The sequence below is a fragment of the Hyperolius riggenbachi genome, chromosome 1 (genome assembly GCF_040937935.1).
Source record: "Hyperolius riggenbachi isolate aHypRig1 chromosome 1, aHypRig1.pri, whole genome shotgun sequence".
Classification (NCBI taxonomy): domain Eukaryota; kingdom Metazoa; phylum Chordata; class Amphibia; order Anura; family Hyperoliidae; genus Hyperolius; species Hyperolius riggenbachi.
In genome coordinates this window covers 300,445,422-300,466,714 of record NC_090646.1, presented here as the reverse complement: position 1 = coordinate 300,466,714, position 21,293 = coordinate 300,445,422, and the positions used below count along the sequence as shown (strand labels likewise).

Genomic DNA, 21,293 nt, shown 5'->3' with positions numbered 1-21,293 from the left:
TGGTTATTTTGACTTTTAATTTTCAGTTTAGGTTTTCTTTAAGATGTTAGAAAAAAGTTCTGTTAGAAGTTATTTTTTCAAGAAGATCACTACAAGTTTACCAATGCAATTGAGAGTACTTTTTATCCTTTTTTACATAACACAACTGTTATAATTTTTTTTAATGTACTTAGAAGATTCATGATTGTTTGGCTATAAAGGCCTGATGAAATGGAATACTGTTAGGACAAGCTACCAGTACTTAGAACTGTTCATATTTTGTGTATATGTTGTATGACAAGCAAATACAATTTTTTATGTAAAATAAAATACTGAGTGCTCTGATTCATTTCAAGGTATATGTCAATCTATAATTACTGTTATAGAGGGTTCAGACCCTGATATGCTGGATTTATATGATAGCAACACTTTAAAGGCTTTAAAGAGGAACTCCAGTGAAAATAATTTAATATAAAAAGGTGCTTAATTTTTACAATAATTATGTATACATGATTTAGTCAGAGTTTGCTCATTGTAAAATCTTTCCTCTCCCAGATTCACATTCTGACATGTATTACATGGTGACATTGTTACTGTGGGCAGATTATGTAGCTGTTCTGGCTTTAACAAACAGCTATAAACAGCCATTTCCTGTGTGTGTCATTGTTACATTGTGGCAGTTTGCCCAGAGTACCGTACGGTACCAGAGCCTCTTGTGGGAGGGGTTTCAGCACAAAATCAGTCATACAGCGCCCCCTGATGGTCTGTTTGTGAAAATCATTATATTTTTCATGTAAAAGTGGGTATCAGCTACTGATTGGGATAAAGTTCAATTCTTGGTCGGAGTTTCTCTTTAAAGGCTTGATCCTTTACTAAATTAGCGACCATGCAAAAGGCAAGAACCACTCAGGTTTTTGACAGCAGGTCCAAAATAGATGGATCAGGTTGGGTCATTCTGAAGTACATTAAGGGAATTTGAGATCCTAGAGCTGTTTGGGTTACAGAAAGCAGATAATGAATTAAATATATGCTCTGTTAATACATTTGAGTTGGAGCTCTCTGTAGTATTCCTTTATCCTGTGTTTTCTGTTTCACTTAATTTTATTAAGAGTATAAGTAACAGTACAATTGGGGAAAACATTTTAACATTGCCAGAATTACTTTACAAAAACATCAATCAGCTTTGAAGAATGGTTGACAATCTCAGTTAAGGCATCCAAAGTCTACAGTGGTATTAGTAGAACGAGTTTTGAAAAGTTGTCTTATTGTGTTTATTACTAAACCTGTAGAGGAGTTTAGTGGAAGTAAGGTTGGATGCCATCAGGTCGGGGTGGTTCTGGTAATTGTGGATATATCCCAAGGTGTGTAAAATCAAGGTGCGAGGTTTATTGGACTTATAAATCAAGTTTTTATGTATAAGGAATAGTGGGTGGACTATCCGCTATTTCTAGTGGAACGGGTTTAAGAATTGAGGAGAGGACTCCTATATTGAAATATAGGGCGGTGTCCTGGAAGTATTTAGGGTTGTTTTGCCATTGATGTACCGTGTATTTAGTTTGGAAGTCGATTTTATTAAGCTAAATGTTTGATCTGTTTATAAGTGTCAGAATCCTGGAAATCATACCATGTTGCCCAAAGAAGTGTGATTTTGTCTGCTTTATCTTGGGCTATTAGGATAGCCTCTTCTACCTCTTTGATTCGCTCAACTCTCTGAATCCACTGAAGGGTGGTTGGGGTTAAGGGGGATTTCCACATAGCTGGGATTAAGGCCCGTGCGGCGTTTATCAGGTGGGGGATTGAGGTTTGTTTATATTTTTTTAGGTTGTCTGGTGACGCGTGCAGTAGGAAGACTTCAGGTGTGAATTGAAGTGTTCCACAGGATATTATATTTATCAGTTTGTGGATTTCCATCCAGAAGGGGCGAATGTTGGGGCAATCCCATGCAATGTGTTTCAGGTCAGCATTACTTTGTTGGCATCTCCAGCATATATTGGAGGAAGAGGGAAATATTTTCTGTAACTTGGCCGGTGTTCGGTACCAAGATGTCAGGAATTTGTAGTTCTGTTCTTGGGCATGGGTGTTTAGTGAGGTTTTATGTGCTTTGAGAAAGAGCTGTTCCCATTGTTCATCAGTAAATTCCTTTCCCAATGCTTGATGCCATTCTTTTTGAAAAGGGAGGAGGATTTGGGAGTTTACTGGGCTAAGGAGGTTGTATAACCAGGACACTGTATGTCGGTGTGGGCCTGGAGAATTGCATTTTTGATCAAAAAGAGTGTATGGTTTTTTGAGTGCAGGTGCAGTTTTACTGGAGTTAAGAAAGTGTGAGATTTGTCTGTATTTCCAAGTGGAAATTGGGGTGGGGGAGGTTAAGGTTTTACTTTGATCATAGCTTATCAGTAGGTTTTGGTGGGTGAAGTCACCCAGGCGAGGGGCGTGTTGTGGGGTCCATCCCTTTAAGAAGTTTTTGTCCATTCCAGGTGGGAAACTGGGATTATGAAGAAGCGGGGTCATTGGGCCTAGAGGGTTGGATAAGGTTTGGCATTTACAGGCAGTGTTGAATGCTTTAAGTGTTGCACTAATGAGAGGATGTTGGGGCCCCTTTGCTCGCAGTGATGGGTCAGGGTTCCAGGGGAGACTAGCCAAGTCTGGTCCTACAAAGGCTTGTTCAAGATTCACCCAATCTTTTATTTCAGCGTGTGTCGACCAATCGACAATTCTAGAGAGTTGAGCGGCCATATGGTAGGTTTTAAAGTTTGGGAGGCCAGTTCCACCATCGTGTTTTAAGCGCCTCAGGGTGTTCACGGCTATGCGTGGTTTTCTTTTAGCCCAGATAAATTGGTGGAGGTGTTTGTGGATGTCTTTGAAAAATGAGGGGGGTAGTTGTATTGGCAAGGCTTGACTAATATATAAAAATTTGGGCAAGGCGGTCATTTTGGCGGCTGCTACTCTGCCGAACCAAGAGAGGGACGACAGGCCATTCCATTCTTCAAATAAGTTAGAAAGATTCTGAGCTAGTGGTGCGTAGTTAAGTTTAAAAAGGTTATCTAGTTTAGATGGGAGTTTTATACCCAGATAGGTTATTGACTCTGGTTCCCATCTGAAGGGAAATGAGGTTTTGCAGGTTGCTAGAGTCTGGGGGCTCAGAGTTATGTTGAGAGCACTCGACTTTGAATAGTTGATTTTCAAGTTTGATATGTGTCCGAAGACCTCAAAGGCAGCCATAAGATGCTGGAGAGATTTTACAGGTTCGGTTATGAAAAATAGTAAATCGTCAGCGAATGCTGCAATTTTGTATTCTTTACCATTTATTGTGACTCCTTTGATGTGGTTATGCGCTCTGACCATGTTCAGGAAGGGTTCCAGAGTCAATATATATAATAGAGGCGATAGGGGGCAGCCCTGTCGCGTTCCATTCCTCAATGAGAAAGAATCAGAAAGGATTCCATTGGCCAGGACTCTGGCATTAGGATTAGAGTACATTAAAGTGAGCCAGGACATCATAGCGGGGCCCAGTCCCAGGTTGGATAAGACTGCAAACATGTAGTCCCATGCTACTCTATCAAAGGCCTTCTCGGCATCCGTGGATAGAAACATGCCCTCCACGGGATGCCGAGAAAGCCAAGAGTGCACCCCCACCGCCTTGTAGGTATTGTCTCGTGCTTCTCTCCCCATCACAAATCCCACCTGATCTTTTCCCACCTTTTCTTGCACTGTTTCTTGCAAGCGCACGGCCAATATTCTTGCCAGTATCTTTGCATCAAGGTTTAGCAAAGATATTGGCCTGTAGCTCTGGCAGATAGCAGGGTCTTTGCCACTTTTAGGGATAATTGTGATGTGGGCTTCCAATAACTGACTAGAAGGGGTAGTTCCAGGGGGTAAGTTGTTAAAGGCCTTTACAAAGGCAGGGGCCAGGATAGGTGCGTAAGTTTTGTAATATTGAGCAGTTAGGCCGTCAGGGCCAGGGCTTTTACCAGGTTTTTGAGCTTTTACTGCTGCGTAATATTCTGAAGTTGTAATTTCCTTGTCTAAGTCCTTGGCTATTTCTGAATTAACAGGGGACAGGCCATAGCTGGAGAGAAATTTGTTTATCTCTATTTGCCTTTCATCTGTGTCACTTTGGTTGGGTTTCAAGTTGTAGAGCTGTGCGTAATAAGATCGGAATATTTTAGCTATTTCTGGGAAGGAGTGGTGGACCTTGCCAGAGTTATCTTTGATTTTGTGGATTTGACGGGAAGCTTGTTTCTTTCGGAGGAGCCTAGCTAGCAAGGGGCCTGTTTTGTTTGCGTATTCGTAGAAAAGTTTAGTCTGGAGCATAAATTTCCTTCTGACATCTCTGTGAAGTAGGTTTAACAAATCTTCTCGGAGAAGTGTTAGTTCCTGTAGTGTGGATTGCAAAAGAGTTTGCTTGTGTTGGTGTTCTAGAGCTTGAATTTTAGATGTCAGAAGCAAATACCTCCCCAATCTTTCTTTTTTCTTCCTAGCTCCTATTCTTATCAGTTCACCTCTAAGAACTACCTTGTGTGCTTCCCATGTAGTCAAAGGGGAAACATCAGGGTTTGTATTTTCTTTAAAATAGTTAGTCAGAGTTCTAGATATTGATTCACGTGTTTCGTCGTCTGTTAGTAATTGAGGGTTTAACCTCCAGTGGAATTGTTTCTGTCTAGGTGTAGACATTGTTAAGGTTAAAAAGATAGGGGCGTGATCTGAGATGTCAATACTGCCTATGGAAGCATTACGTATAATTTCAAGATCAGGTTGGGAAAGAAAAAGATAATCTATTCTGGAGTATCTTTTGTTGGGGTTCGAATAGTATGTATAGTCGCGTCCCTTAGGATGAAGGAGACGCCAAGTGTCTATCAGTGACAGTTCTTTGAGCTTAATTTTGAGGGCTCGGAGGGCTTTGTAGGGAAGGACTGTGTGTCCTGTTGATGTGTCTATTAAGGGTAGTAAGGGAATGTTTAGGTCTCCTCCAAGAATAATCATTCCTTTGGCGAAAGATTGCAATGAGTTTAAGATTTTTATCAAGTAACTGACTTGCCCAGTATTTGGTGCGTATACGTTGGCAATAGTGACATCTCTCGATTCAACTGTACCCCTAATGAAAATAAAGCGACCTTCTGGGTCAGTCTTCATATCATGTTTCTGGAAGGGGCAATTTTTGTGGATGAGAATTGAGACACCCTTTGATTTAGAAGTTGGGGAGGTGGCATAATAGTGGGTCCTGTAGTTTTTAGAGAGCATTTTGGGGATTGAGTCTGATCTAAAATGTGTCTCTTGAAGGAGGGTCAGTGAGATATTTTCCTTGTGCAGTTTGTCAAAGAGGAGGGATCTCTTTTGAGGAGTATTGAGACCATGGACATTAAATGAGCATATCTTCCAGGACAGTGAACCTGTGTGGGTATGGCAGGTTGAAGGAGTCATTTTAGTAAAGCGTTGTGAAGACAGTCCTATATAGGTAAGTCCTATTAACAGAATGTAAAGCGGGTGGGATATGAAATACATTCGGATCAGTCAGTTATAGATATTTACTGACTGAGCACTATGTCCGAAAAGTTTCAGTGGTGTAATCTTAGATACACACACTGAGTGGGGTAGGGATTTGGAGACAAGTGGGAGATAAAGTGATTTTCAACCTCTAAACCCTACGGCCTGTAGTTTAAGATGAAAAAATTGTAGAACATATTATTAATGAAGAGCACAGAACAAATAACCATTGAACGATTAGGCTTCCTATAGCCATTTCAAACTTTATACGCATCGACTAAAGCTATAAGCAGGATAAGCCATATGAGCTTAAACAGAACCTTTAAGAACCAGAAATTACAGTAAAAAAGTAATGGAGAGTCCCCATTTCTTATGTGATTATGTATTAGTTAACTTAGATTGGCATGGAGCATAAACATTTAGTGATCAACCTGAGTGGGGGGAGTTTTTGTTATAACATATCTCAATGCAAAAAGAGAGCTTAAGAATTGTTCGTTATGAGTAGTTTAAAAAAGAAAAAAGGGGGGAAATGAGGTGACTTTGCTGTTCAAGTCTGTGTGGATCCATGGTGGAAAGTTCAGACGATTGGCACTAGTATTTGGAGTGTATTTGTGTGTCGCCATAGGTTGCTGCAGCGGAGGCAGAAAAGCATTGGATATAGGGGTAGTTAAAGTAACCAAGTTTTGAATGAGTAGAGGGGACTTAAAGGTATAAACAAGTGGGTGAATAAAGTTACCACATCTTCAAGGTTCTTCATCGTCCTGCTGGTGCTGAGGTGGAGTCTTGTCGGGGTTGTTAACTCGGGCAGTGGAGCGTAGGTATCGTTTCCCCGGCTCAGGGTCTTGCGGTCTTTGGTGCTTTGAGGGTTGCTCTTGGTGGTCGGCGCGGTTTGATTGTGCCGATTCATCGTCAGATTCAGAAGAGGACTGTTGTCTTGATCTACGTCGATCTGGAGGAGGGATAGGGTCGACATCAGTGTACCAGTCAGGGATTTTCAAGGTCGGCAGATGTAGAATTTGGCAGAAGTCTGGGAGGTCTGCAGGGAGACGTAGGTTAGCGATCTTCCCATTTTTTGTAGCTGTTAGGCAAAAGGGGAACCTCCATCTATAGACAATACTGCGTTTTCTGAGCTCTTCCAGAAGAGGTTTGAGTGTGCGTCTGTTTTGCAGGGTTATAGGGGACAGATCCTGGAAGAGCTTTATCTCTGTCTCGTTGAAGTATATCGCATCCTGACTGCGTGCTTTTTGCATGATTTCTTCCTTTAAGCTAAAGTCTTGGATACAACAAATTACATCTCTGGGTGGGTCGTCATCAAATCTCCTTAATCTGAGAGCTCGATGAGCTCGGTCCATGGTGATAGGGGAATCGGATTCTCTATTTAGAAGGTTATTAAAGATAGACAGTAATGCGGATCTTACTTGTTCTGACGACACAGATTCTGGCAGGCCTCTCACCCTGATATTGTGCCTCCGACCTCTGTTATCAAGATCTTCAATCTTTCTGTTGAATTCCATCATGCGTGTATCTTGCTTGCTAGAGGAGGCTTGCAGCGTTCCGACTTGTTTGGAGAGGTCTTCGCCATTTTGTTCCAAGTGGCTCACTCTGGAGGCGAGACTTGTCACTTCCTCTTTCAGGTCAGTGATGGCGGCGGTAAGCGTGCGTTTGATATCTGCCGCGATGTCCTGCATGATGGAGGTGGTGGGGATATCCTTTAGCATGCCGACTACTATTCCTCCAGCCGCAGTGTCTTCTTGGTGTGTTGTGGGGCCGGAGCCGGAGTCTGAGGTTTCGGCCAGGACAGGCGCCATGTTGGGTGGCGCGCCCGAGGTAGGCCCCGACTTCTGGGGTTTAAAGATGTTCGGGATTTGCCGGTTGGCAGTGGTTCCTTGGTCACCTAGATGTTTAGTAGGTGCTGTATTTTTGTTCTGGTTCTTCTGCATGGTGTTAGAAGCGAGCGGCGGGCCGGTTGAGCGGGTTCAGTGGAGGAGCTTCACTCTCACGCAGCCATCTCACTTGAGCGCCAAGCCACGCCCCCATCCTGTGTTTTCTGATGTTCAGAGTGAGACCTGTATTTTATCCATGCATGTGCTGTAATGACTGATTATGGTAGGCATTAAATTGTGAGCTCCCCTCAGGGACATGTAATCACATGCCTATGTACACTATGTAAAAGTACTGCAGAAGGTGTTAGCACTATATAAATACAATGTAATGAAAATAATGATAATGCACGCATGCAAATAATACAATGTAATGAAAATAATGATAATGCACGCATGCAAATAATACAATGTAATGAAAATAATGATAATGCACGCATGCATAATGCACACAACGGAGAGGGCCCCTCCTTTGCAGATGCTGACCTCACCAGGTCGGTATCTTCTGTGCTTCCATGAGCATGTAGCCATGCAGTAGTTCTGGGCCTGCGCATGCGCAGATGATGCCGTCCTGGCGAGGTCGGCTTCTGCAACGGAGGGGACCCCAGAGCTGCAGCGAGGGACAGATCGACTGCCAGGGGCTAGAGGAAGCCTCAGGTAAGTAAATCTTTTTTTTTTTTTTATCCTCGGATGTTTCCTATAAGGAAGCCCCAGGTAAGTATGGAACCTGAGACTTCTTTCATCTCAGGTCCCATCAAATACTATATACTGTATACTGATCTTTTCATGAATTGTCCATTTGAAAAAAAAAAGAGCACTTGTATCTCACTTTTTGGGACAGTAATGATTGTTAAACTGCTCTGCTACCTGAAGGCCATAAAAGACTTTGTCAGACAGTAGATGACTAAAAAAAAAAGAGGCGTGTTGAAAACTTTTGCAAATGTTAACTTTTTAAGAAAAACAATTGTGCCAAGGAAGAGTTTGATTCGTCCATTTGCAAGCTGAACATATTTGCATTATCCTGCAGGAACTTGTTATTATTTGCCTCTCATTGACCATCACTACTGAAAACACACAAAACAACTAACTTTGATCAATGATGGTGCTTGAGTGGCTGTGGTGGGTACACCATTATTATGTTGTCTCACATTGGATAGACCAAACCTAATATCATTGAGTACAAATGTGTAGTGTTTGGAGATTTTTTTTCAATGATTACAACTATGAGTTTTTCTTTTCAGGACTCCCTGATCTGGTTCCTGATGCTCTTTTTATCCAAAGTGCCGCCTACATACAAAGAGTACCCATGTATAGCCTTCGGTGTGCAGCAGAGGAGAATTGTTTGGCCAGGTAAGAGACAGCAAAACACAGTCACAAAACTGAAATGATTAATGCTTTATGCTAGTGACCATAATTTGGTATTACTGATGAAGAGAAAACCTGTTTGTTACAATGGAGGATAACATTTTACCTTCTTTATATTTAGCATCATTGCTATGGAAAGTTAAAACGCATCAGTTTTTAAGTGTATACACAGAGATCCCCAACCCTGCCCACCAACAGTACATGTTTTTCAGAAAACCACAAACATCCACAGGTGGGGTAATTAGTGTCTCAGTAAAAGCTTATTAACTACCTCTGTAGATTTCCACAAAACATGCAGTGTTGGTGGGCCTTGAGGACAGGGTTGGGGAACAGTAGTGTATTGGGTAAAAGAGGCCTTACGCATAACATGTGCCAAGTCACAAGAGGCAGAAAATGAGAAGAAGACAGGAGAAGGATGGAACAGCAGGGGCAGGTGAGATATACTATAGTGCAGGGGCCTCAGCAAGCACAAAAGAGTTGAGGGGAAGATCGGGGCAGTTAGGGGGTAACAACTGTCTTTTAGGGCCCTGGTAGCTGAATTTGTTAAGGGGGCCCCCCAGGTTACCTTTGCCCCAGGGCCCCATCAGAGGTCGAAATGGCCCTATCTGGGCCCTCTGCTACAATGGAGAAGTGATAGAATATCACGTAAGTTAAAATATTCCTCAAGTTAACTGCAAAAAGAGCTAGGAATAGCTAGCTTTTTTCTTTGCTTCCAGTATGTTATAGAAATAGAACAGTAACAAATCTACTGTATATTAGGTTCAGCACTTCTTTAAAAATATGTTATATTGTGGAAAACTGAATATTTCCTATTGTATTTTATGTTGTTTACTGATCTAGGCATCAGCCTGAGTATTATCTTGCCGTTATATTATTACACTAGTTGACCTAAGCCCGATCAAAAACAGGCTGTAGGTCTTTTCATGCCATTCAGTCAATGCGCATGTGCGCATACCTGTCCACACACACCCATCCCCATTCGCCCGCCTCCCTGGCCCCGTCCCCCTGTCCCAACGGCCGTCAGTCCTGCACATGTGCAGAAGCGCAACACACGGACACAGGGACAGGATGACGCAGGGACACCTGCAGTTTTATTATATAGGATGCCCCATCATCTGTTGTCCCCTGATTTTTTTGCTTTGTATGCATATTGATTTAAATTATGAAAATAATGCATATTGATCATACTGAATGAAAAAAAAACTATTAGGGAGTGCTTTGGACTTTTTTGCTTAGAGATTATAGAAATAACCCATAAAAAGAACTGTTCTTGAAAATTAGGTGCGTTTTAGGAGTTGAATTACTATTGATGCACTAAATCAAACAAACGTGCCTTTGGGGGTAATCGTGTTAAGAAATCCTGTTTGGCATTGCACTTAACTAAGCTATTAGATGATAAATATTTCCATGGCATTAATCATTTATGTGCTTGCAGCTTTGAACTACTGTACTTCATTTTTAGATCTGATTTCTGCAGGGATCTGCTGATCTAATGCTGATAAAGATGACCTCTAACGGTGAAATTTCTTGCGAAAAATTGTTTGAGTGATCAGAAATTCTGATTGGATTGGTTGTAAATAATCTCCATTGATGGGCACAATCGATTACGAACGATTTTAAAAAAACGATTGGATTTTTGTTGAACCAACATTTGGATTTTCTTTGATAAAGGAGAAGAGAAGCAGATCCGGAACTGGTTGCAGTAATCCAACAATCCAGCAGGTACAGTTTAAACACAAGGGGCTCGATTCACAAAGCGGTGCTAACCCAGTTAGAGACTTTAGGCATGATAACCATTGCACCACGCCGGTGAACAGCCAGTTTAGGTGTGATAAGTTTAGGCGTGATAAGTTTAGGTGTGATAAGTTTAGGCATGCTAAGTTTAGATAAGTTTAGTTCGCTTGCAAAGTCCCGCACGCAAAGCAGCGCCATTAAACTTTATGCGAAGTGCACCAGACTTTGCTGGCGCAAAACTTTTGATCAGCTGTGCACTGCAGTGCTAACCCAGTTGGTGCTTAAACTTATCACTCTTATGGTGGCCATACATGGTACAATTTTTTCATCCAATCTTACCATTTCTATGTAGTATAAGGGTAAATTAAGTGAATATATTCTATTACATAGAAATGGTAAGATTGGATGAAAAAATTGTACCATGTATGGCCACCACTAAACTTATCACACCTAAACTTATCATACCTAAACTTATCACTCCTAAACTTATCACACCTAAACTTATCATGCCTAAACTTATCACACCTAAACTTATCATGCGTAAACTTATCACACCTAAACTTATCACACCTAGGCCCATATGCAATTCACTTTTTCACCTGACTTTTCTCCCAGGAGATAATTTTTCATCTCTGATTTAAAATTACTTTTCAGCACTTTTCAACTAAAAAAGTACCAAAAAGATGGTGAAATAGTACTATCAAAATTATTTTAAGTATTTTCTTGCTTTCTGGTGGTTTAAAGGGCAATTTATTGACAAGTTTAAAATATCACCTAGGAGAAAACTCAGGTGAAAAAGTGAATTGTATATGGCCCCTAAACTTATCATGCCTAAACTGAGTTTAGGCATGATAAAGGGCTTTTCACCAGCGTGCTAACTGTTAGCACCGCTTTGTGAATCAGGCACAAGGAGTGAAAGGGTCGTCCTAACAGCTGTTTTGCAGGTCTACCTGCTTCTTCAGAGGCTCAGAGGCCCTGCCCTTTTTACTCCTTGGGCCTGATTCACAAAGCGGTGCTAACAGTTAGCATGCTGGTGAAAAGCCCTTTATCACGCCTAAACTCAGTTTAGGGGCCATATCCTATTCAAGGTGATAAGTAGCTTGCAGATGCGAGCTACTTATCACCTTGCCATCGCGCGAGGATTACCGGCAAATCCTACTGCCCATATCCTTCGCGCGATGGCCGATCGTTAGGGAGCATTACTCAGGCGAAAGCCTGAGCAATGCTCCCTTTTACCGAGCGATGGGGAGTGAGGTTTACGCTGTGGTGCTGTCCATCAGCACCACGGCCTCACTCCCCACACATGCGCACTCGCCCGCCGCCATCTTCCGCCGCTGCATCTGGGGGTCTTCTTTAATAAGGAGACCCCCAGAGCTCCCAGTCGGGTCGCCGCACAGTTTAGAAGCCCCCGCGCAGCTCTGCACCGGCACCCCTTCTGGCATACATACCGCCGCAGATCACCCGCCGCCTCTCGCCGCAAAATCCGTCACGTAATTACAGTGTATCTAACACTGTAATTACTGTTAGCATAGAAGGAGCCCGGGCAAAGCATCTTTGAATCTGCAGCCTGGGCTCCCCATTGGTAAGCTGTCTGAGCCATTTTATTGGTTTAGATAGCGGACCAATGGGGAGCACAGGCTGCAGATTCAAAGATGCTTTGCCCGGGCTCCTTCTATGCCGACAGTAATTACAGTGTTAGATACACTGTAATTACGTGACGGATTTTGCGGCGAGAGGCGGCGGGTGATCTGCGGCGGTATGTATGCCAGCAGGGGTGCCGGTGCAGAGCTGCGCGGGGGCTTCTAAACTGTGCGGCGACCCGACGGGGAGCTCTGGGGGTCTCCTTATTAAAGGAGACCCCCAGATGCAGCGGCGAAGACGTGCGTTAGCTAGTTTAGACCTGCTTTTTGCAGGTCCAAGCTAACGCTCATGTCTGCCGGGAAGCATCGCTTCCCGGAGACATGATAAGGGTAATTGGATTCAGTGTTAAGAACTCGCTGGGCGATTATATCGCCCAAGCGAGTTCTTTTCCGCCTGGGGGGGGTCTAAAGTTTAATTAGATTAGGCGATGCCCCCATCGCCTAAGTTAAGAACTCGCCAGTGCTTAGCGCTGGCGAGTTCAGCAATAGAATATGGCCCCAGGTGTGATAAGTTTAGGTGTGATAAGTTTAGGCATGATAAGTTTAGGTGTGATAAGTTTAGGCGTGATAAGTTTAAGCACCAACTGGGTTAGCACCGCAGTGCACAGCTAATCAAAAGTTTTGCGCTAGCAAAGTCTGGTGCACTTCGCATAGAGTTTAATGGCGCTGCTTTGCAGGCGGGACTTTGCGCGCGATCTAATCTTATCTAAACTTATCATGCCTAAACTTATCACGCCTAAACTTATCACACCTAAACTGGCTTTTCACCAGCGTGGTGCAATGGTTATCACGCCGTTAGCACCGCTTTGTGAATCGAGCCCTTTGTGTGTAAACTGTACCTGCTGGATTAAAGAATTGTTGGATTACTGCAACCAGTGCCGGATCTGCTTCTCTTCTCCTTTATCAAAGTATCAGTTTGTTATGAGATGGTGAGCACGGTGCATTTGTAACCAGAATCCAGCTGCTGTTTCCAGTCCTTATTTGAGTGCCAGCCACAATACTTTTTCTCCTTTACAATTTGAATTTTCTTGTTGGTTGTTATAGATAGGAAGCAAAGATTAGTTAGTTGATGGTGTAGTGAACGATTTCACTTCCGATCAGAATTGTCTGATCGCTCAAACGATTTTTCTCTAGAAATTGGATCGCTAGTGGCCACCTTAACACTTTTGCCAGTATTAGCTCTGTACTACCCAATGTAGCAGTGCAAAACTAATACTGTACAACCATTTCACGTGTACTATTCCCCCTTCCTCTTCTGAACACCTTCCTATTAAATAAAGTATGGCCTTTCCTAGTACATGTTTATAACATTAAAATATTGTTTTGATGTTCGTTAGACTTAAAATTTTTGTTGGATTTGATGTTTTTAACAAATTAATTTAAACTAGGCATTTATCAGTACAGTGGAGGAAGCATTTGAAGTACTGAACTCTTCCACAAGACAGAAGGAAAACATAGAGAAATGCAACCTGTATGTATATAGAGAGTTTAGCCTGTCTAATTCCCCCTCATCTGGGACAAAGCACAAGTTGTAATTTGATCCCTCAGTTGCATCAGCTTCCTGCCACGGCAGAGAGCTAATTAGTAAACACAGGATGTTAACAATATGTCTGCTTCCATGAAAGCAGGAAGTAGACAAACTGTAGATTTATTGCAGGATTTGTATAACGTGTAACAAAGATTTTTTTTCTTTAAAGGTTACTATGTTGCTGCTTATCTTTTAGAGCAGAGAGAAAGTTCTGAGTTCAGGTCCACTTTAGAGAGGTCTGAGAATGCTCCTTAGTGCTGTTACATAGTTTCATAGCTATTTGGGTTTAAAAAAGACATACGTCCAACCAGAAAATAAAGTACAACACCAGCCTGCACCCTCACATATTGCTGCTGATCCAGAGGAAGACAAAAACAAACCCTTACAAGGCTTGGTCCAACTAGCCCCAAAAGTGAAAAGAAATTCCTTCCCGACTCCAGATGGCAATCAGGTAAAATCCCTGGATCAACACCACCAGGCATTACCTAGTAATTATAGCCATGGATGTCTCTCAATGCAAGGAAAGCATCTAAGCCCCCCCTTAAACTCAGATATAGAATTTGCCATAACTACTTCCTGTGGCAATACATTACACATTTTAATGACTCTTACTGTAAAGAACCCTTTCCTAAATAAATGGCTAAAACGTTTTTCCTCCATGCGTACATCATGTCCCCTAGCCCTCTGTAAAAGCCTTGGGACAAAAAGTTCCTCCACCAATCCTTAGAAATGGCCCGAACCTCCGATTTTCGGTTTGCGAACTGGGTTCGCGAACTTCCACAAAAGTTCGGTTCGCACGAACTGTCTCGAACTTAAATAGACTTTAATGGGTAGGCGAACTTTGAAAGCTAGAAACACTTATGCTGGCCACAAAAGTGATGGAAAAGATGTTTCAAGGGGTCTAACATCTGAGTTTTTGCATGGATGAGTGGGATAGACGCCAAAAAATGTGGATTTGACGCAAAGTAGCGTTTTAAGGGCAGAAATCACATTGAATGCTAAATTGCAGGCCTAAAGTGCTTTAAAACATCTTGCATGTGTATACATCAATCAGGGAGTGTAATTAGAGTGCTTCACACTGACACACCAAACTCACTGTGTAACGCACCGCAAACAGCTGTTTGTGTTGTGACGGCCGTGCTGGACTGGTGTGCACCATGGCAAGATTGCTCTTCCTCAGTTATATCAGGTAATGTCTGACTGCCTTATCAACTTTCAATGGTTCTTTCTACACCATTGTTAAAGCTTACATCTTTTTTTTTTTAATTACTTTTTCTGCTGGCTGTTCAGTACCTGGCTGTAACGAGAATCTGTTATGGAGAGCAAGTCTGCCATTGTGAGTGACCACAGATAATGGCCGGGGAATCAGGGTTCGATTCCAGTCCGGAGTGGGAGCCTTAGAACCGGCTACCACCACCACACATCCATGTAAGGACCCATTTGCTGTATAAGTAATGTACCTGCCCTGACCGTGCTTTGCAGACCAGGCATCTGTGGTCAGATGGACCCTTGAGCCAGCGCAAGATGAACCAAATCGAAAGCACTTGCCAAAAATGTGTTATGGAGGGCAAGTCTGCCATTCATTCAACTTTCGATGGTACTTTCTCGGTAGCATGGTGACCACGGGTAATGGACGGGGAATCCTGGTTCAATTCCGGTCCGGAGTGGGAGCTTAAGAAACCGCTACCACCACCACACATTCAATTAAGGTGGCAGGCACGCTGTGGGCAAAGGAGCAGGTACTGCTACCACCACACATCCAAGGAAGGAAGCAGGCACACTGTGGGCAAAGGAGCAGGAACGACTACCACACATCCAAGGAAGGCAGCAGGCATGGCATGCACATCCCGAGGTAGTGACCAAAAATAACAATACAGGAGGACTTTCGAGGCCCTGCTGTATTTGAGATGAATCAACTTTAAATCCTTTAACGAGAATCTGTTATGGAGGGCAAGTCTGCCATCCATTCAAGTGAAAGGTATGCACTGACTGCCAGGTATAATACAATGTGTAGTCAAAGATGCAGTGAAAGGTATGCAGTGACTGCAAAAAGCTGTTTGTGTAGTGACGGCCGTGCTGGACTGGTGTGCACCATGACGAGAGTGCAGGTAATGGCGGGTTTCCAGCCTATATGGTCGCCGGGCTGAGGTAGCTGAATGACAGAACAGTGACTGTCCAGCTGATCAAATTTGGTCTGTCCACAATGAAGCGATGACCTTATTATCGTGGGTGTGCCCCCCTCCCCCGAAACACTCATATAGCCGGCGGTCATTGCTTCAATGTGATACGCAAGCCCCTTCACCGCTGCAAGGTAATGATCACAAAGGGTAATTGGCACATGTATGTGCCTTTTTGTTTTGTTGTTGCAGCTGCAGTGCAGCCAGAAAACTTAGGCAGGCATGTACATGCACCAGAAAAATTATTATAGCGGCCGCTGCTAGCAGCGGCCTTAAAAATTCAGGAATCCACCTGGAGTCCTGGACCCTGTTGGTGGTGGCGGAGAAGGCAGTCAAGCGGCCTGCGGGCAGAGATGCTCTTGTGGGGAGCGACTTAGTCTTGGGGCAGGCAGTCACACGGCGTGCAGGCAGAGATGATGTGTGTCGGGACTGACTTAGTCTTCGGGCAGGCCTGAGCGTGCTTTGCAGACCAGGCATCCGTGGTCAGATGAACCCATGACCCAACGCTGTGTGCCAGAGATGTCACCACTTGCCTTTCAACATCATGGTACAGTTTAGGTATCACCTTTTTTGAGAAAAAATTGCGGCCTGGTATCTTCCACTACGGTGTGTGGCTTTGCTTTTGTGTACTGCTTTTCCTCAGGTGTTCATCCCATTGCAGTTTGTGCTTTGTAATCATGTGTCTTCGGAAGGTAGTTGTCCCTACACGGGTCTTGGTCTTTCCACGGCTCAATTTTCTGTGGCAAAGAGTACACATGGCATTGCTCTCATCTGAGGCAGACACACCAACAAATTTCCACACTGCTGTGCCCTGGGGTGATGGCACTTTGGTGGGGGCGGCCTACTGAGTGTTAAGTGGGGTGCCAGAATCAGTGCAGGAGGAGGAAGATATGTCACGCTTCCGTGCAGAAGTTGAGAAAGATGAGGTGTTCTGGACGTAGTTGACTATTTAAGTCAACTACGTCCTGACAATATTGGGGGTTGATGGCACGTGCCTTCTTCTGAACACTGTACTTTGGTCAAGGGCCACACGAAATCACAACAGAGCAACCCTGAACAGACCTGCCAGGTGGCCTGCCTCTGCCTTTTGTTTTGTCCATATTGGGGGGGATGAAGTGAAAGGTATGTACTGACTTGACTAATACAATGTTCAGTCACACAGGTGCAGTTAACAGGTATGCACGGAGTGGTATATCACACTGCGTACACTCACGTAGGTAGATGGGTGCACTGAACACAACAGGTAGGTATATGCAGTGATGGGTATTACAAATGTGCACCTGTCACACATGTACCGTGAACAGGTACAGTGACTGGTGGTACTAAATATCACACTGTGTGCGCTCATGTAGGTAGGTGGGTGCACTGAACACAACAGGTAGGTATATGCAGTGATGGGTATTACAATGTGCACCTGTCACACACAGACAGGTACCGGACAGGCACAGTGACACTGTGTGCGCTCACATAGGTAGGTGGGATGCACTGTGAACAACAGGTAGGTATATGCAGTGATGGGTATTATAATGTGCACCTATCACACACAGACAGGTACCGGACATGCACAGTGACACTACGTGCACTCACATAGGTAGGTGGGTGCACTGTGAACAACAGGTAGGTATATGCAGTGATGGGTATTATAATGTGCACCTGTCACACACAGACAGGTACCGGACAGGCACAGTGACACTGCATGCGCTCACGTCAGTAGGTGGGTGCACTGAAGTGAACAACAGGTAGGTATATGCAGTGATGGGTATTACAATGTGCACCTGTCACACACAGACAGGTATCGGACAGGCACAGTGACACTGCGTGCGCTCACATAGGTAGGTGGGTCAGGGTGCACTGAAGTGAACAACAGGTAGGTATATGCAGTGATGGGTGATACAATGTGCACCTGTCACACACACAGGTAGTCACTGAGTGTGCTTGGCCTGGCAGTGGCACACACAGTAGGAATTACCAAGGCTGTCTATGTGTGGGAGACACACACAAAAAAAAAAAACAAGAACAAGACTAGCTCTCAAAAGAGCTGTTGAGGGGTGATTTTTTTAGCAATAAGAATCAGCAAGGAGCAAGCTAAGAAGCCTACAAGAGCCTAACTAAGCTTTTCCTATAGGTCTCTGCACAGCAGCTCTCCCTTCTCTAATTACTGCAGGCACACGAGTGAGTCCAATGACTGACGCTGCCTGCCTTTTATAAGGGGGGGGGGGGGGGGGTTCCAGGAGGGAGTGTAGCCTGATTGTCTACAATGTGCCTGCTGACTGTGATGTAGAGGATCAAAGTTGACCCTAATGATGCACTATGGGGGCGAATCGAACTTCCGGAAAAGTTTGAGGTTCTCCACGAACGCGAATCACCGAAGTTCGCCAGTAACCGTTCGGGCCATCTCTACCAAGCTTTTATATTGCCCTCTGATGTATTGATATGTGTTAATTAGATCTCCTCTAAGGCGTCTTTTCTCCAGACGAAATAAGTCCAGTAATAAGTCCGTTTCTGCGCAATTCTTAAATTTAAATTTACTGGTAGCGCGCCCAGGCTATGCATATGCATAGGTAGGTTTTAGTTAGTGTTAGGTCCCCTCCCATGGAGGAAAGACTTCTACGATAGTGGGAGGGACAAGTACCTAACAAATTGCAAATTGTTAGTGAAACTAACATCCTCCAAGTGGTAGACAGGTCATGTGTGTGCTCATTGTGTATTTGAATCCCATGAGTGGGGTGTGCACTTTTTTGCAGGTAAGCACTCATCTGTTTTTAAGTAGCGCTGTTCATTTCTTTGCTATGTTTGATTTAATTCTGGTCAGCTGCTCCCACTTGATAGTTTTTCTTTGGTGTATATGCAGAGCCTCTGTTTGGGTTCAAGGTGCGTTTTGTAGTTCCTGGGGGGGCTCAGCGCATCTCTGAGCTGAGGCCATCCAGAGGCGGCCTGGTGATGCGCTGATCCCACTTTTTCTGCGCAATTCTTAAATTTAAATTTACTGGTAGCGCGCCCAGGCTATGCATATGCATAGGTAGGTTTTAGTTAGTGTTAGGTCCCCTCCCATGGAGGAAAGACTTCTACGATAGTGGGAGGGACAAGTACCTAACAAATTGCAAATTGTTAGTGAAACTAACATCCTCCAAGTGGTAGACAGGTCATGTGTGTGCTCATTGTGTATTTGAATCCCATGAGTGGGGTGTGCACTTTTTTGCAGGTAAGCACTCATCTGTTTTTAAGTAGCGCTGTTCATTTCTTTGCTATGTTTGATTTAATTCTGGTCAGCTGCTCCCACTTGATAGTTTTTCTTTGGTGTATATGCAGAGCCTCTGTTTGGGTTCAAGGTGCGTTTTGTAGTTCCTGGGGGGGCTCAGCGCATCTCTGAGCTGAGGCCATCCAGAGGCGGCCTGGTGATGCGCTGATCCCACTTTTTCTGCGCAATTCTTAAATTTAAATTTACTGGTAGCGCGCCCAGGCTATGCATATGCATAGGTAGGTTTTAGTTAGTGTTAGGTCCCCTCCCATGGAGGAAAGACTTCTACGATAGTGGGAGGGACAAGTACCTAACAAATTGCAAATTGTTAGTGAAACTAACATCCTCCAAGTGGTAGACAGGTCATGTGTGTGCTCATTGTGTATTTGAATCCCATGAGTGGGGTGTGCACTTTTTTGCAGGTAAGCACTCATCTGTTTTTAAGTAGCGCTGTTCATTTCTTTGCTAAATATCACACTGTGTGCGCTCATGTAGGTAGGTGGGTGCACTGAACACAACAGGTAGGTATATGCAGTGATGGGTATTACAATGTGCACCTGTCACACACAGACAGGTACCGGACAGGCACAGTGACACTGTGTGCGCTCACATAGGTAGGTGGGATGCACTGTGAACAACAGGTAGGTATATGCAGTGATGGGTATTATAATGTGCACCTATCACACACAGACAGGTACCGGACATGCACAGTGACACTACGTGCACTCACATAGGTAGGTGGGTGCACTGTGAACAACAGGTAGGTATATGCAGTGATGGGTATTATAATGTGCACCTGTCACACACAGACAGGTACCGGACAGGCACAGTGACACTGCATGCGCTCACGTCAGTAGGTGGGTGCACTGAAGTGAACAACAGGTAGGTATATGCAGTGATGGGTATTACAATGTGCACCTGTCACACACAGACAGGTATCGGACAGGCACAGTGACACTGCGTGCGCTCACATAGGTAGGTGGGTCAGGGTGCACTGAAGTGAACAACAGGTAGGTATATGCAGTGATGGGTGATACAATGTGCACCTGTCACACACACAGGTAGTCACTGAGTGTGCTGGGCCTGGCAGTGGCACACACAGTAGGAATTACCAAGGCTGTCTATGTGTGGGAGACACACACAAAAAAAAAACAAGAACAAGACTAGCTCTCAAAAGAGCTGTTGAGGGGTGATTTTTTTAGCAATAAGAATCAGCAAGGAGCAAGCTAAGAAGCCTACAAGAGCCTAACTAAGCTTTTCCTATAGGTCTCTGCACAGCAGCTCTCCCTTCTCTAATTACTGCAGGCACACGAGTGAGTCCAATGACTGACGCTGCCTGCCTTTTATAAGGGGGGGGGGGGGGTTCCAGGAGGGAGTGTAGCCTGATTGTCTACAATGTGCCTGCTGACTGTGATGTAGAGGATCAAAGTTGACCCTAATGATGCACTATGGGGGCGAATCGAACTTCCGGAAAAGTTTGAGGTTCTCCACGAACGCGAATCACCGAAGTTCGCCAGTAACCGTTCGGGCCATCTCTACCAAGCTTTTATATTGCCCTCTGATGTATTGATATGTGTTAATTAGATCTCCTCTAAGGCGTCTTTTCTCCAGACGAAATAAGTCCAGTTTATCTAACCTTTCTTGGTAAGGTAAACCTTCCATCACTTATATCAATCTCTGCACCTGCTCTAAAACTGTAATATCTTTCCTGTAATGTGGTGCCCAGACCTGAATTCCATCTGCAGTCACTTTTGCATTGAATACTATTATTTAACTTGTTGTCAACGAGTACTCCTAAGTAGTGTTGGGCGAACATCTAGATGTTCGGGTTCGGGCCGAACAGGCCGAACATGGCCGCGATGTTCGGGTGTTCGACCCGAACTCCGAACATAATGGAAGTCAATGGGGACCCGAACTTTTGTGGTTTGTAAAGCCTCCTTACATGCTACATACCCCAAATTTACAGGGTATGTGCACCTTGGGAGTGGGTACAAGAGGAAAAAAAAATTAGCAAAAAGAGCTTATAGTTTTTGAGAAAATCGATTTTAAAGTTTCAAAGGGAAAACTGTCTTTTAAATGCGGGAAATGTCTGTTTTCTTTGCACAGGTAACATGTTTTTTGTCGGCATGCAGTCATAAATGTAATACATATAAGAGGTTCCAGGAAAAGGGACCGGTAACGCTAACCCAGCAGCAGCACACGTGATGGAACAGGAGGAGGCGCAGGAGGAGAAGGCCACGCTTTGTGAGACACAACAACCCCGGCCTT

The 21,293-nt window shown here is 44.0% G+C and overlaps 1 protein-coding gene across 2 annotated transcripts in view; it reads left to right on the top strand.

Annotated features, from left to right (window-relative positions):
* Positions 1-21,293, top strand: part of LOC137548783 (protein-lysine 6-oxidase-like) — a 244,923-nt gene that overhangs the window by 73,674 nt on the left and 149,956 nt on the right. For both annotated transcript variants that reach the window (XM_068271168.1, XM_068271167.1), the window contains exon 2: positions 8,585-8,693. In XM_068271168.1, the coding sequence (XP_068127269.1) occupies positions 8,585-8,693 (109 nt within the window). The remainder of the gene's footprint in view (positions 1-8,584; positions 8,694-21,293) is intronic.